Source organism: Papilio xuthus, unplaced genomic scaffold, assembly GCF_000836235.2.
Source record: "Papilio xuthus unplaced genomic scaffold, Pxut_1.1 DF827570.1, whole genome shotgun sequence".
Lineage (NCBI taxonomy): Eukaryota > Metazoa > Arthropoda > Insecta > Lepidoptera > Papilionidae > Papilio > Papilio xuthus.
In genome coordinates, this window is record NW_013531079.1 from 2,514,788 (window position 1) to 2,528,518 (window position 13,731).

At 32.6% G+C, this 13,731-nt stretch overlaps 2 protein-coding genes across 5 annotated transcripts in view; one reads left to right on the plus strand and one right to left on the minus strand.

Annotated features, from left to right (window-relative positions):
- Nucleotides 1-4,481, plus strand: part of Myb (proto-oncogene like protein Myb) — a 41,371-nt gene extending 36,890 nt beyond the window's left edge. For all 4 annotated transcript variants that reach the window (XM_013313385.1, XM_013313386.1, XM_013313387.1 and 1 more), the window contains 2 exons: nt 2,480-2,593; nt 2,916-4,481. In XM_013313385.1, the coding sequence (XP_013168839.1) occupies nt 2,480-2,593; nt 2,916-3,035 (234 nt within the window). In that variant the 3' untranslated portion in view covers nt 3,036-4,481. The remainder of the gene's footprint in view (nt 1-2,479; nt 2,594-2,915) is intronic.
- A 5,420-nt stretch (nt 4,482-9,901) lies between these two features.
- On the minus strand, nt 9,902-11,819 carry LOC106118577 (gloverin-like). Its single transcript, XM_013313243.1, has 5 exons — nt 11,749-11,819; nt 11,455-11,527; nt 10,924-11,059; nt 10,438-10,623; nt 9,902-10,156 (listed from the first exon to the last, which is right to left on the minus strand). Exons 2-5 carry the CDS (start codon nt 11,520-11,522, stop codon nt 10,025-10,027), a joined length of 522 nt encoding a protein of 173 aa, XP_013168697.1. The 5' UTR covers nt 11,523-11,527; nt 11,749-11,819; the 3' UTR covers nt 9,902-10,024.
- Nucleotides 11,820-13,731: the final 1,912 nt, after the last annotated feature.

Consider the following 13,731-nt stretch of genomic DNA (forward strand, 5'->3'; position numbering starts at 1 on the left):
CCAAGCACCAAATTATTTTAGTGTTATTAGGTATAAAAATTTAAATAAGGGAATTCCCAAGTATTACTTTTAAGTAGGGTTACATGACAAAATAAAATGTCGCAAATGGGGGGAAAACTGAAAGCTCTGTAGGTGACGTTAGCGCCAAGAGTGGGCTGTCATCTGTCAAGTGTCAAAAGTTTTAAAACGTCATTCTTGCGATTTAAAAAAAAATTGTCTATGCCGGAATTAAAAAAAAACAAAGCTCCCAAACCGGAACGCATCCACATGGAATAAAAGTCATTATCGTTATAAATAATTTAGGAACAATCATTAAAAAAAAATTCAATTTTTTAAGTGAAATTTGATAGCGGTCGTTGCTATGACTACAGTACACAGATAACTTTGTACTTTTATATTTTTCGTTTGTCTGTGGTATATTTAGTACTACTGTCTCTCTTGATGAGAGACTTCTTGTGATTGAAAAGCAGGTTTTAACCTCATTGTCAACGCAATCAGACATAACCTAAATTTTCAAAGTGTTTTGTATTATAAAAGATAAGATCAAGGAAATTCCAATAGAAGACATATGTAGTTTTTACTCGTGCTTCTGATTAGGAATAGGTTATAAATCTATGAACGAAGTATTACTATCGATTCCTTTTAGTTGTCCCATCCTTTATCCTTTATTATATTTATTATAAAAAAAATAATCGCTTTGTAATTTTGGCTGTTAACTAACAGAATAATCATAACTAAAACTTGACTTTTCAGTCGAATCGGTTGTGGATTTTGTAATGTAATTACGAATTATTTATTATCTATTCTTTTTTTTTTCTTTGTTAAAAATATAAACAATTTTAATACGGCGGCTATACTTAAGTTTACATTATTTGAAATAATAAAATGACATTCCCATTTTTCTTTTGTATATATCCCTCCTGAAAAAAATCATTTAACCCAATTTCCTATCCTACCACAATATTGACAGGCCAGTGTTGAATCTACATTTTTTTCTTATTTAAGAAAATTTATTTATCTTGTTAATTGTTTTTTTTTGTTACTAATTTATGTTTTTTTTTTAAATTGTTTTAATTTATTCTGTAGCCGTAGTTTGGCGCACAATTATGTGAATGATTTGTGTTTTATTGTAGTTTTAGAGTCACTGTCAATATTGTATGTATTTCCAATATCCAATCCAAAAATGATCCGATTATGTCATTTTTTATTTCAATAAATGTATTTTTTCATGTGACTTTTGCTTTATTTTTCTCTTACCTGAATCTAGAAATAGCGTTAAATATACCAGCAATAAGATAGAGATTTGATAAATAAAATAAAACTAATAATTACTAAGGCTATATTGAACCGAATTTAAAAAGGAAGAGGTTCTCAATTCGTCTGTATGTTTTTTGTCTTAATTCAATATATTTCCGAGCAAAGCCGGATTCTAGCAATTATAAAGTAAACAGTATAAAAAAAGGGTTAAAAAAACATCTAGATAATCATTAAAATAATATTTATTCATCTAATTAATGAGATACAAGATTTCCATTTAAGACATAATTTTCGTATTTCAAATTGAAATCCAGACTATTGCTTGTGTTTTCATTAGCACGATTACCTAAGAATTGTTGTAATAACTAGGTATAGCAGAAAAGAAAGATGTCTTAGCAAGTACATAGCTAATTATAATTAAAAATATATTGGATGTCACCATAATTGGTAGCATTAATTATAATTACTCATCCACTATATGCAATTTCAACACTTTAATAATAAGTACCTGGATCACCGGTATTTATTTTTAAATTGTGTTTTTTAGAAATTATATTTAAGTAAGAATTACTATAATAATAAAATATGAATAATATTTTTCGATCTTACCGATAGAAAAAGATAAGTTTATGTTTAAGTTGATTATCGATAAAACATGAATAAAATGACATTTTCTAAAAAATAATTCCTAGCTAGATCGATTTATCGCCCCCGACACCTATATACTAAATTTTATGAAAATCGTTGGAGCCGATTCCGAGATTCCAATTATATTTATACAAGAATTGCTCATTTAAAGATGTAAGATAGAAAAAGATAAATGTACATATGTAAATCGGAAATCGAAAAACATATTGGGATTCGAACCCAGGACCTGCAGATTGCAAGCCAAGTGCTTGACCCCTGAGCCACCGACGCTTCATACATATTGCTAACTACTAAAAATAAGCTAAGTATGGTGGTGTTTTCTCCCTGATAGAAATGATAGTTTTAGTCCGACCAAGGAAATCTGATCCGGTGAGCATAAGTCATATTAAATTTTGATAGGTCACTAGCGCCTCTCTGTTATTCTCAAAAAATGTCACAAAATCACACCGTAACTTGTTATTTTTTTCTTTTACGTCATTTTCTATACCTTTGTAGGTAACATATTTTCTGACAGACCGCGATAGCAGCGTCCCTCTTATTATTATTCTTTTGCAATTATAATTTTCTATTATAGATACGTCGCGTATCTGATGAGCCGATCGTAGTCAAGAAGTCAGCAGTAAGATCTATCAAGTTCGATCAGGCACCAGCGGAGACTGCAACGGATGATAAACCTATGTTATTACTGGTAAGTAGCTTTTATTCAATACACTTGAATTAGATGGCACCACTGGCGTTTTAAAACACGCTATTTAAATGTTATTAATAATGTTACCCACTTAGGTAGCTTAACGAAATAATAGTCCTGGAGCCTATTTACTCTTAAACTAGGTTTAGCCTCCCTGCCAAGCCTGATGAAGCTGTGTGCCTCCTCAAGGCCAACAGTGGAAATTCAGTCACAAAAGAAAAGTTTAAAGTTGGAGGACAAATAATACGATTTATTTTAGCTTTGTTTTACAGCAATTATTGTCAATTTTCTGTAAAACTATTAACTATGGTGCTTTCAACAGAATGATAACAAATGGGAGATATACGCGTGTGGCAAGACTCAAGACCAGTTGGATCTAACAGTTTTAGCTCATCAGTACCTAAGGAATACAGCCTTAAAACCTCGATCTTTGAACTTTTAGAGTTTTATACATATATAGAAATACTCAACCCGGTTTCTGAAAGTTTTATCAAACTTGTATCCAGAAAAAATCCTTCTAAATTTAATTCTTAAAATCATTAATTGTAAAAGTGCGTTTCCACTACTGTTTTCTCTATTCTTTCGAAAAGAACGTTTGAAATAATAATATGCATCACTGCAGTGGAAACCGATATTAAACATGGGTTCAAGAAACTCAAACTTTTTTAAAGAATGATTAATTATAATTTAAAATTGTTAGACATTTCAGAAACCGGGTATAAGTTAGTGATAGATAACACAGTGTGATTTTAGTTTTAAGAACACTTTAGTTTTAGTAGTATTTAGTAGTTTATGTCTTAGTTCGTTTATTTTACTGTAAAAATTATGGTTATTATAGAAATTGAAAGAATTTTCATATCATGGTGTATTTTTTAAACATTCTGAGCTCTCAAAAATGTTCTTTTTATTATAATTATCTTGGAATTTTTAAACAGCTAAAAACGGTCATTATGTTAAATGACCTAAATGTTGCCATATTTAGAATGTTTATTATCTGTAGAAAAATTGCTAATGTCTTTTGTTTTATAATGTTGCCAGCAATAATATTTTGTAAGGTAATTTTAATTTAGAATTGATTTTAGTGGTGTTTTGTGTTATGAATATTTATTTCTTCGTATGATTAAGTTTTATCTTTTGATTTTATATTTAAGTATATTTGTAGAACGTCACCATTAGTCCATAGATTAAAATATCTATGGTTTGTGTCTATGTCTATGGTCAAAATAAACTTTTATTCAATAACCATAAACAAATTATTGTTTCTAGTGCTGTAATAAAGATACTTTTTCAGATTAGTTTACAGTTTTATCTTTTAGATATAATTTCTTAGAATCTTAATAAAAGGAGAGATATTTTTATGTCCAACAAAAATAAATCATGAACAAGTTAATTAATATTTTTGTCAACTACAATATTTTTCTACTTGAATGTCATTAAAAGAATATGACTTTAGTCTAAAATTTAATAAAAGTTTTTAAATAAGTAAAATTATAATGATAACTGTACATAATTGCTTTTATTTGAAATATATTTTTTATTCGCAGCGAAGTCAAAGGGTTTATCACGAATATTTACGTGACAGTTGCGAGATTCGTAACGTCATCGACAATGTCAAAATTTGTATAAGATTTATTAGTGTATTTTACGAAACGGTTTTGTCGTATACGAATAATTTCTCACGAATATTCATGCTAGGCTCTTAAGTCGACTAAGTTATTGTGCTCGGGTAGCATTTTTTTATCAGTGACAAAAAACATTCTTTTTTTTTTATTTTATTCGTGTTAAATAGTTTGTAGAGATATTTTTTAACTTGTGAGAACAGCATGCGTTGTGTAAATATTTAGTTTTTAAGGGTTTTTAAAGAGGAATAAAGATTTTGGGCAATGCACACTCAGTTTATTTATTCCCATATATTAAAAAGTCAAAAAAAATATATATCTAATCTTAAATATAAAATTCTCGTGTCACAATTTTCGTTCCCATACTTTAAACTTTTAAACTTTACGTAAACGGCTTGACCGATTCTCATAAAATTTTGTGAGCATATTGAGTAGGTCTGAGAATCGGCCAACATCTATTTTTAATCCCTCGCAGACGGAGTCGCGGGCGACAGCTAGTATTATATAAAATTATGTTAAAACTAGCTGTCGCCCGCGACTCCATCCGTAAGGGTTTAATAAAACTTAATAGCCTATGTGTTTTTCCAGACAATGTTTTAAGCAGAGATTCGATTACCAGATATGGATATACATTCTAACAAACATCCATCCATCTAAACATTCGCATTTATAATAATAGTAAATAGTAAGATATAAACCAATAGTAAGATTTTGTTACAACTTAAACCGGTTAAGTTTATTTAACTTAGCGAAGAAATTGAATACACTTTATGCAGTACTAAGTTAAAGTTAGCACTTAGCTGATGAAAACCGAGGCTTCAGTTTCGAAGTTAGTACAACTGTAATTACACCCAGTCCCCGCAACTTGCTTAACTTAACAACTTATAAGCAAGCTAAGCTAAGCTTAGAATAACATCTGGAATCACTAGTCCCCTTGTTTCAAGTTAACAGATATTGAAACAGTTTTTAAGTTATAAATTTCAAGTTATTTTGGAAAATTTCATCGATTATTTTTATAATTTATATTATGTAGAAATTATATTTACACTAGATGTCGCCCGCGGTTCCGTTCGTGTGTAACTGAGTTCTTCCACACTATATTCTACATTACGCAGTCCTTCTACAGATACGTTCTAACACCCATCCATCCAAACATTCGCATTACATATTAGTAATAATAAAGCGATTTTTAATCTCTTTAGTGCAGTCCATTAAAATATCAGTTAAGTATCGATAAAAAAGCAACGGCTTAAAGCTATCAATATGAGTGAATCTGTTGATTGGTCGACGTAATCCTCTTTATGCCGAATTCATCGCGAATATAAAGCTTTGTAGATACACATACGGAGAGCTATATATTACTAGCTGTCGCCCGCGGCTCTGTACGCGCTGAATAAAAAAACTTAATTAGTAGTATGTTATTTCAGACTATGTTCTATATGTATGCCAAATTTCATCGAGATCCGTTAAGCCGTTCTGAAGATACCTTTAAACAAAAACGTAAGATAAACGAGAATGTTTGGATAGATGTAGGGATGTTTATTAGAAGGTGTCTCCAAAACGGTTGCATGGATCTTGTTGAAGTTTAATATAGATGTAGAGTACTGTCTGGTAGAACATATTTAATAAATTACAATGCAAAATTTATTTCTAAAGAATTATATCGTTTAACGTAAATGAATAGAGTAAAAATATTCTAGTCGCGTAGAGCTGAGCTGACACACTGAAGGGGATTCATTGGTCTGGAAAGTGTTACACTCTGTGAATACATCAGTTTGTCTTTGATGTGTCGAGACAAAATTTATCTCTAAACAAACTTTTACGAACTGAAAAAGACTTTTGATAAAAACTACGAGAAATCAAGTAATATGATTCTATTGAGTTTTATGTAAAGACTAGATTTTTTTTTAGTTTCCATTAAAATTATCTTGTTATTCATTTAAAAATGTTAAAAAAAGATTCAAATGAAAATTTATATGAGCAAAAGTATATTTTCATCATTCTAAAGATATAATACCTATTTAAAATTGAGGAAAAAAACAAGGCACTTTTTCAATATTAGCTGTTGCCCGCGACTCCGTCCGAGCAGGTTTAAAAAAAAACTTAAGTAGTAACCTATGTGTTCTTCTAGACTATGTTCTACATCTATTCCCAAAATTCAGCGAAATCCATACAGCCGTTTACGAGATAACTTTTAACTAACATCCATACATCTAAAAATTCGTAGTTTATAGTATTTTAAGTTATAAATATATCCTAAAGCCTTCCTAATAAATGGACTATCCAACAAAAAGAGAATTTATCAAATCGGACCAGTAGTTCCTGAGATTAGCGCGTTTAAACAAACAAACTCTTCCGTTTTATAATATTGGTATATATATATAAACAAAGCATAGCCCAGTAGCTGGACTGGACATTAAGCTGGACCGTTTCTGACTTAATATCCAATTCCGGCTGTAAAATTAATCCCTCGAGGCCATTAAATAGAAGCGGCTTGCAATTTAGACGTGCATAATTTACAGTTAATTGACCCAGTAAAGCCGAATACAAAACATTCGCGTGACCCCTGTGACGACGCTGAAAAAACGAATTAAACACGTAATCCAATTGAGTAGATAAAGAACATAGGTTTCCATTTGTATGGGATGGATATATTTATCAGTGTTCACCGACAAATAATGAATTCTGTCCGTTTATAAATTGCCTAAGCTAATTGTAAAAACTCGTCAAATTGCATATCGACTGGAAGTAGTCTAGCCTTCTGTATCTTCCTAATTAAAAAATTAAAAAAGTTCAAATCGATATATAAACACGGTTAAACACTGACGTATATACGTCCGGTGGCGGCACCGACTAGTTTCGAGCCCATCGGGGGCCCTTCATCAGGATGAGTGGCAGTGGTATTATTTCGCGGACGCGGCCCGTCGCTCACTGAGCGAGGGGCCGCGTCCGCGGTCTAAACTAGTCGGTGCCGCCACCGGACGTATATACGTGAGTGTTTAGCCGTGTTTATATATCAGTTTAGTATAATGTCTCACGAAAGTTTGAATAATTTATAGTTCAAATCCTCAAATTCACAGTTTGCATTTATTTTTATTTTTCTTCTTAAGTATACTATAGTCCTTTTAATTTTAAGTATACTTAAATCTCACTAATATTATAAATGAGAATGTTTAGATGGATGGATGGATGTTTTTTGATGATGTCTACAAAACGGCTGAACGGATTTCAGTAAAATTTGGCATACATATAGAACGTAATTATATTTAAATAATAATTAAATGTTACCTAATAAATTTCGGGAGCAGAAAGCAGAAACCAGAGAATGGGGATAGAAATTGGTGGAGGAAAGGCAAATGAAGAGAATTATGCATTAATTTTCAATTAAATAAGTCTATTACTGCAAAGTTTTCAAAGAAATAACATTTTATAACGATCAAAAACGTTTCATTAGTCCGAAGCTTCAATTGAAACTTTCCATCAGTGTAATTGAAACTCGGGCTCACAACTTGAATCGTTCAAGTTAAATTGAGCACTAATTTAATTTGTAACTTATTCGCCAATTAAAAGCTCTAACGATTCATCGGTATCGATAAGTTTGATCCTAGTATAAACATACATATACAGTCGCCCTGAGCAACCCTGGGGCGCCCCACATCCTGGGGCGCCCACATTTTTATTTTGTGTATACTAAGAGGATATAAAAGGGCGCCTGCTACGCCTTTTATGGTCGGCGCCCTGGACAGTCGCCCTCATCTAGCCCTACCCTAACAGCTCCGAATACAGTTTTAGTAGACACAAAATATTGATCGGATATGACTCGTTAAATGTTTTCGAACATGTGTTTCGGCAGTGTATACCCACGGTAAGATTGTAAATTATAATTATTAGTAAGTGGTAGAGACCATAACATCATCGGTTGTACAAACTGTTTCCAACGGTCAAGTACTAGGATCTCATAAAAGTCAGACGTGAACTATGCTGGTTAAAGAAGGGTTTTCGCGTAATGACTGATTAGCTTCGATCTGTGTTTAATCCCATAGAGAATAGTACAACGAAATGAAAAACGTTTTATTCTACTCGATTGATTTCATTGTTGAGTACTTTTTTAATTTAATAAAAAACAATTGTTTAATTATGATTGCTTTTTATTTTTTGCTTTGTACACAATTGGCATGGTGGAAATAATTTTGCATCGTCCGCTCCCTAAGGATGGAAACGGTTATAAAAATTGATTAGACAGCAATTGATAGGGTTATTCATTCAATAAATTTCCTATTCTAAGTAGGAAAAACGTTAAGGAAAGTTAAATCAATTAGCTAAAAAACTTAACAAAAAATAAATATATTAATAGCTATAGCCAACGACTCCGTCGGCGTGAGATTAAAAAGTGAGAATCGGCTTTTTAATCTCGCGCCGACGGACCTACTGAATATGCCTATAAAATTTTAAAAAAATCTTTCAAGCCGTTTCGAAGGAGTATGGTAACTAACATTGCGACAAGAGAATTTTAATATAAGATGTCGTTATAATTATTTTGAATCTTTTGGGAAAATCTTAGTTTAAATATGATTTTCCACTTTTATACAGTAAAGGCATAGGAATCCCAAGTTACGATGTTTATAGAGTTTTGAACTCCGTTTTAATTATACGTGAGTTTTTAATATCTCTAGATAACGTATACAATTCCATTATTTATATTATAGTCAGTTCCAGTCAGCAATCAACTGCGCTGTGAAATATTTGAACATCGCTTGAGGGTACAGCATACAATATTGATTGCGCTACATTAAACCCTTTGAGCTATTACTTTTACATATATTGACTGTGGAAAGCTATCAATGACTCAAAGGACTCGTACGTTGTATATATAACAGAATTATTTTATAACAGAAGGGGGCAAACGAGCAGCGGGAACACCGAGGTGTTCATCGACGCCCATTTTTTTTTATATCATAAGGTGGCAAACGAGCGAGCGGCCACCTGAAATCGCTGATATAGCGAAGAGACCGTTGCCCATAAACATACGCAAATGCATATGCGTTGCCTATGGACATCAGCATGACCAGAGGAACCGCAGATGCGTTGCCGGCCTTTGAGGTGGTGATAAGCTCGCTTCTTGAAGGACTCTAAGTCGTAGCGGTTTGGAAATACCGCCGAGGACAGACCATTCCACAACGCTGCTGTGCGAGGCAGGAAGTTTCGCGCGTTTATATAAATTAATATATAAAAATCGTAAAAAGCAAGTTGCAGGCAACATATAAACTAGGAAAATCATGGCGTAATTTATTTATTTATTTATTAGACAAGTACACACAACAGATAAATTATGCAACATTGACCAAAGTAATACAATATACAACACAATACAACTGATAATTTATCCAATAACAGGTGTACAACATTCATACAAAACAAACAAGTATAAAACACAAAAAAAATTATATGAACAAACTAAGGAAAGAAAACAAAAAAAAAAAAATAATAATCTAACAATACATTTAGGTCTGTGCCTCTGGAGGTGTGGAAATTAGTTTTTTGTAATTACGTTGGCGTAATGAAGATTTCATTTTTTTCACTGTATTAGTATAAATAATTTTCTGATTATTATTTTAAATTTGTAGTAACAAGATAGAGTGGAAAAACATCTGTAGATGTAAAAAAAAAAACTTTAATTTCTCTCTTATACTAATTTTAATTTCACTGTCAATTGATTCAATATCAGAAAAACATATATTTTATTTATAAATACTATTAACAAAATATCACATCAAATAAAAATAATTTACAATTCTTCCAAGTCAATTATTTTTCAAAAGCGATAGTTGAACTTAGCCAAGCCACCGAATTCTGAGTTGTATCCCCCAGTTTTCCCGTACGTGCCTTGAAGAGAGAAGTCTCCATTTTTACCAACAGGCCATGCACCGCCCGCGCCAGCCGACACCTGAAACATTAAGACCACAGATTAAATTTATTATTGTACAAAGTGGCAAACGATGTCCTGAAATCTCTAAAATAGCAAATAAAGCGACCATAGACATTTGCAGTAAGAAGGTAGCGATGCATACTTTTAAAGAAAAAGATTGGAATTGGTCTCTGGCATATTTATAAATCGAAACCCGGAATTACTTCCCGGAATTTCTGTCTGTATGGTTGTGGTGGTTTATTTGAGTTTATTTAGCAGCTAAAATGGACTACTACGTTTAAAGAAATGAAAGTTCTTACAGAAGTAGGTCCATGTATCATCTTGCTAACGTCCAGAGAAGCAGCAGCGTTATCGTTGCGCCAGTTGAGGGCTCCTCCGAGGTGACTGGAGTCTCCGTAGGGTCCGAGCACCCGTGTGCCATACGCCTGCCCGTCCAATTTACCGCGGTGGTCGTCAAAGAAATTATGCTCGTATCCACCTTTTCCCTACGCAAGTTACAAAAAATATTTGGTATTGTCAGCGAATGCTTCCATAATTTTCTATAAGAAGTTCTTATTTCATGAACATGTTGACCAGTTGTCGCATGCGACTATAAAAGCTTAATTAGTACGCTATATGTTCTTCCAGACTCATTTGGCAAATTTCAGTAAGATCCGTTCAACCGTTCTGGAGATACCTTCTATCAAACATCCATCCAAACATTAGCATTTATAATATTAGTAAGATATTGGAGGAATCTTGTAGATATTCCTTACAGCTAATGACATATATATATATATACTCACAAATAGACCAGCGTCATTTTGTCCAAGTGTACCAAATACGCGGCCATTGTCAGTCTTGTGGTCGAATGTGACGTCACGGCGATATCTCTGGTACTGTTCGATGGGGCTTTCTGGTGTGATATACCATACTGGATAACTGAAAAAAAAACATATGAAATCAATTACTCTATGAGAATGATTTATGTTCAGAATTCTCAGGAGAATCATGGTTAATTACATAGTTAATAGTCTCAATTAAAATAGCAATTAATGGCACGTAACGCAATGACCCGAAGTGGGCCTTTGTCAACAAAATTCTCCACTTTCCCCGATCCCGCACCGTCCCAACCCAGTGCCGGACATGTAGCTTCCAAATATCTTTATCATTTTCATCTCTCCACCGATATCTGGGAAGGCCAACTGGGCGACTTATGTATACGCGGACCCCTAACATTATCCATTCTCACCTAGCGGCTGAGGCAGTGCAGTCGTTGCGCTTTTACGTTAACAATTGAAATAATGCTAATTAAAATGAATAATAAAGATTAATACCTTTCCAGCAATATATCTTGCGCTGCGACAGCGGCGATAAAACAGAACAATACAAATACGAACTTCATTGTTTCTGTAACACAAAAAATAACAAAATACTACTATTAAAAAAGTAATGAGATTGAATGTGTATGGCTATAAAGGTAGAGGAAGACCAAAAAAAGTATGGTGTGAAAGAGGATATGACGGCTGATAGAGATGTATGGAGTAGTACAAACTGTGCCGACCCTCAATAGGGATAAGGGCAGATTGAAGATGACTATTAAAAAAACATTATAACATTTTTGAACTTACCTTTTAATTTTGTAATTTATAAATTTTATCGTAAATATTTCTTTATTCTATTCACACTGAGTTGCTTTGCTTGAATGATAATTTTACAGGACTCGCTCTGGTATATATTATGCATCTCCGGGACTTTTTTACAGATCTCCGCGCCCCTCTATTATGTTATTCCCCTACCCCGTCCACATTTGAGGATAACGAAAGTTCATATCGTTCTTTGATAGTATAGTACAAATGTTATCATTCATCCCAACGGTGAATCCCCAAATATATTCTTTATACGTAACATTAAAAAAAATAGTTCTAAATGATTGGAAGAGATAACTTTGTATGTTATATCGTTGTCTTCATACTAGCGGTCGCCCGCGACTTTGTCGGCGCATATTTAAAAAAGTACAACCGTTACTGAGATTACCCGGAACAACAACCAGACAGACAGAAAATAATAAAAAATGTTTTTTGTTATCACTAACGGAAATACATCGTGTATCCGAAATATAATTTTTTCTTGATTTTTCATACAGACACTCATATTTTTTTTATATAGATCAAGAATTAAACTTTATAAACAAATAAACGTCAATTTTAAATGCAGCTATTAAAATATTATTATCAAATTAAATCTATTCTTTTCGTTCTTATAAATCACTAAAGATCAAAAAGATCAAAGAGATTGTCCGTCTGAGTAGCGTTTAATGTTTACTTAACAGTCTCTTAGTGTATATTTTACTAAATTCACACTAAGGATCGTATAGTAATCATTAAGCGCGATACTCAATCTTTTCTTTGATCTTTAGTTAGATTGATTTATATATTAATTTACATTGTGTTTTAAACAAAAGACGTATATGGGTTCTCCATAGTATGGTACTTACAAACGAAACTCGGTCACTTAGTTACTTAACTTTAATTGCAGGCATTTCTCTTTTAAACGAACCGAAATTCAAGCTACATTTTAGCAATAGTTCTAAATGGCATTTAGATTTACTCGCTTAAAGAAAAATCGACCATACATTGCTCTATTTTCTTTAAACTTCAAGCTTACAACAACAATTTTTTTTAACTCAGAACATGTGACGTCTCCGCCGAAGGGCAAAAGCCTACATAGCTAGTTGTCGCCCGCGACTCCGTCCGTGCGGAATTAAAAAACTAATAATTAGACATTGTGTTCTTTCAGACTAAGTTCTACATGTGTGCCAAATTTGTTAAGATTTGTTCAGCCGTTCTAACCAACCATCTAAACTTTTGCATTTATAATATGTTTTAATATATTTGTATATGTAATTGACCAATAGTTAGGTATTTTCCGGTATTTTTCGATATTAATTCGTATTTTTTTTCTTAAATATCAATATCGATAAGAGGTAATATATTTTATGTAAATATATATTTGAAGCGCCAATAGCCTAATGTTTATGGGTACGGATTCCCGATCTTGTGGTCAAGAGCTCGAATCCCGCCATTCAACTATTGTCGTAAACCATACTCTAGCACAAGACTAGAGCTTAGTTGGAATGGTACATGATATATTGGTAAATTAAGGGAAATCTGCTAATATTTTCATCAAAAATAAATATATAGCTAATCTACAAGATTACAGCGAACATTGTATTGTGGTAAATTTATTATATCCTGCGGTTTTATTACAATTATGTTGATTAATAAGCCTACCGCGGTTCTGTGGTTCATTCGGCCGTTAAGTCGACGCACAACTCAAACTTTGTAAAGTTTCTCGTAATTAATTACAAGGGAACTCTGAGCCCTAGTATACTTTATTAATTAAGTGACGGTAGAAAATTGATGTACAGTCAGCTGCATAATTATGTATACTTTTTAAAAGCTTTAAAAACTAGTAGTTGGTTTCAAAAATATGCATGCATTGGTCCGTATGCTTCCGACTATGATTACATGTTTCTTTTGCTTTTTTTTGGGCGGCGCTATGCAGCCTTCTGGTTCTCCGGCTGGCTCGTTGAGTCCAAGAACCTTATTTTC

What these genes read in the sequence shown, in the direction of transcription:
- LOC106118577 (XM_013313243.1), bottom strand. Translation starts at nt 11,522, where the DNA reads ATGAAGTTCGTATTTGTATTGTTCTGTTTTATCGCCGCTGTCGCAGCG. An exon ending in CAAGATATATTGCTGGAAAG is followed by an intron (nt 11,060 to 11,454) that starts GTATTAATCTTT and finishes TTTTTTTTTCAG; the next exon opens with TTATCCAGTATGGTATATCA. An exon ending in TGATACATGGACCTACTTCT is followed by an intron (nt 10,157 to 10,437) that starts GTAAGAACTTTC and finishes TTAATGTTTCAG; the next exon opens with GTGTCGGCTGGCGCGGGCGG.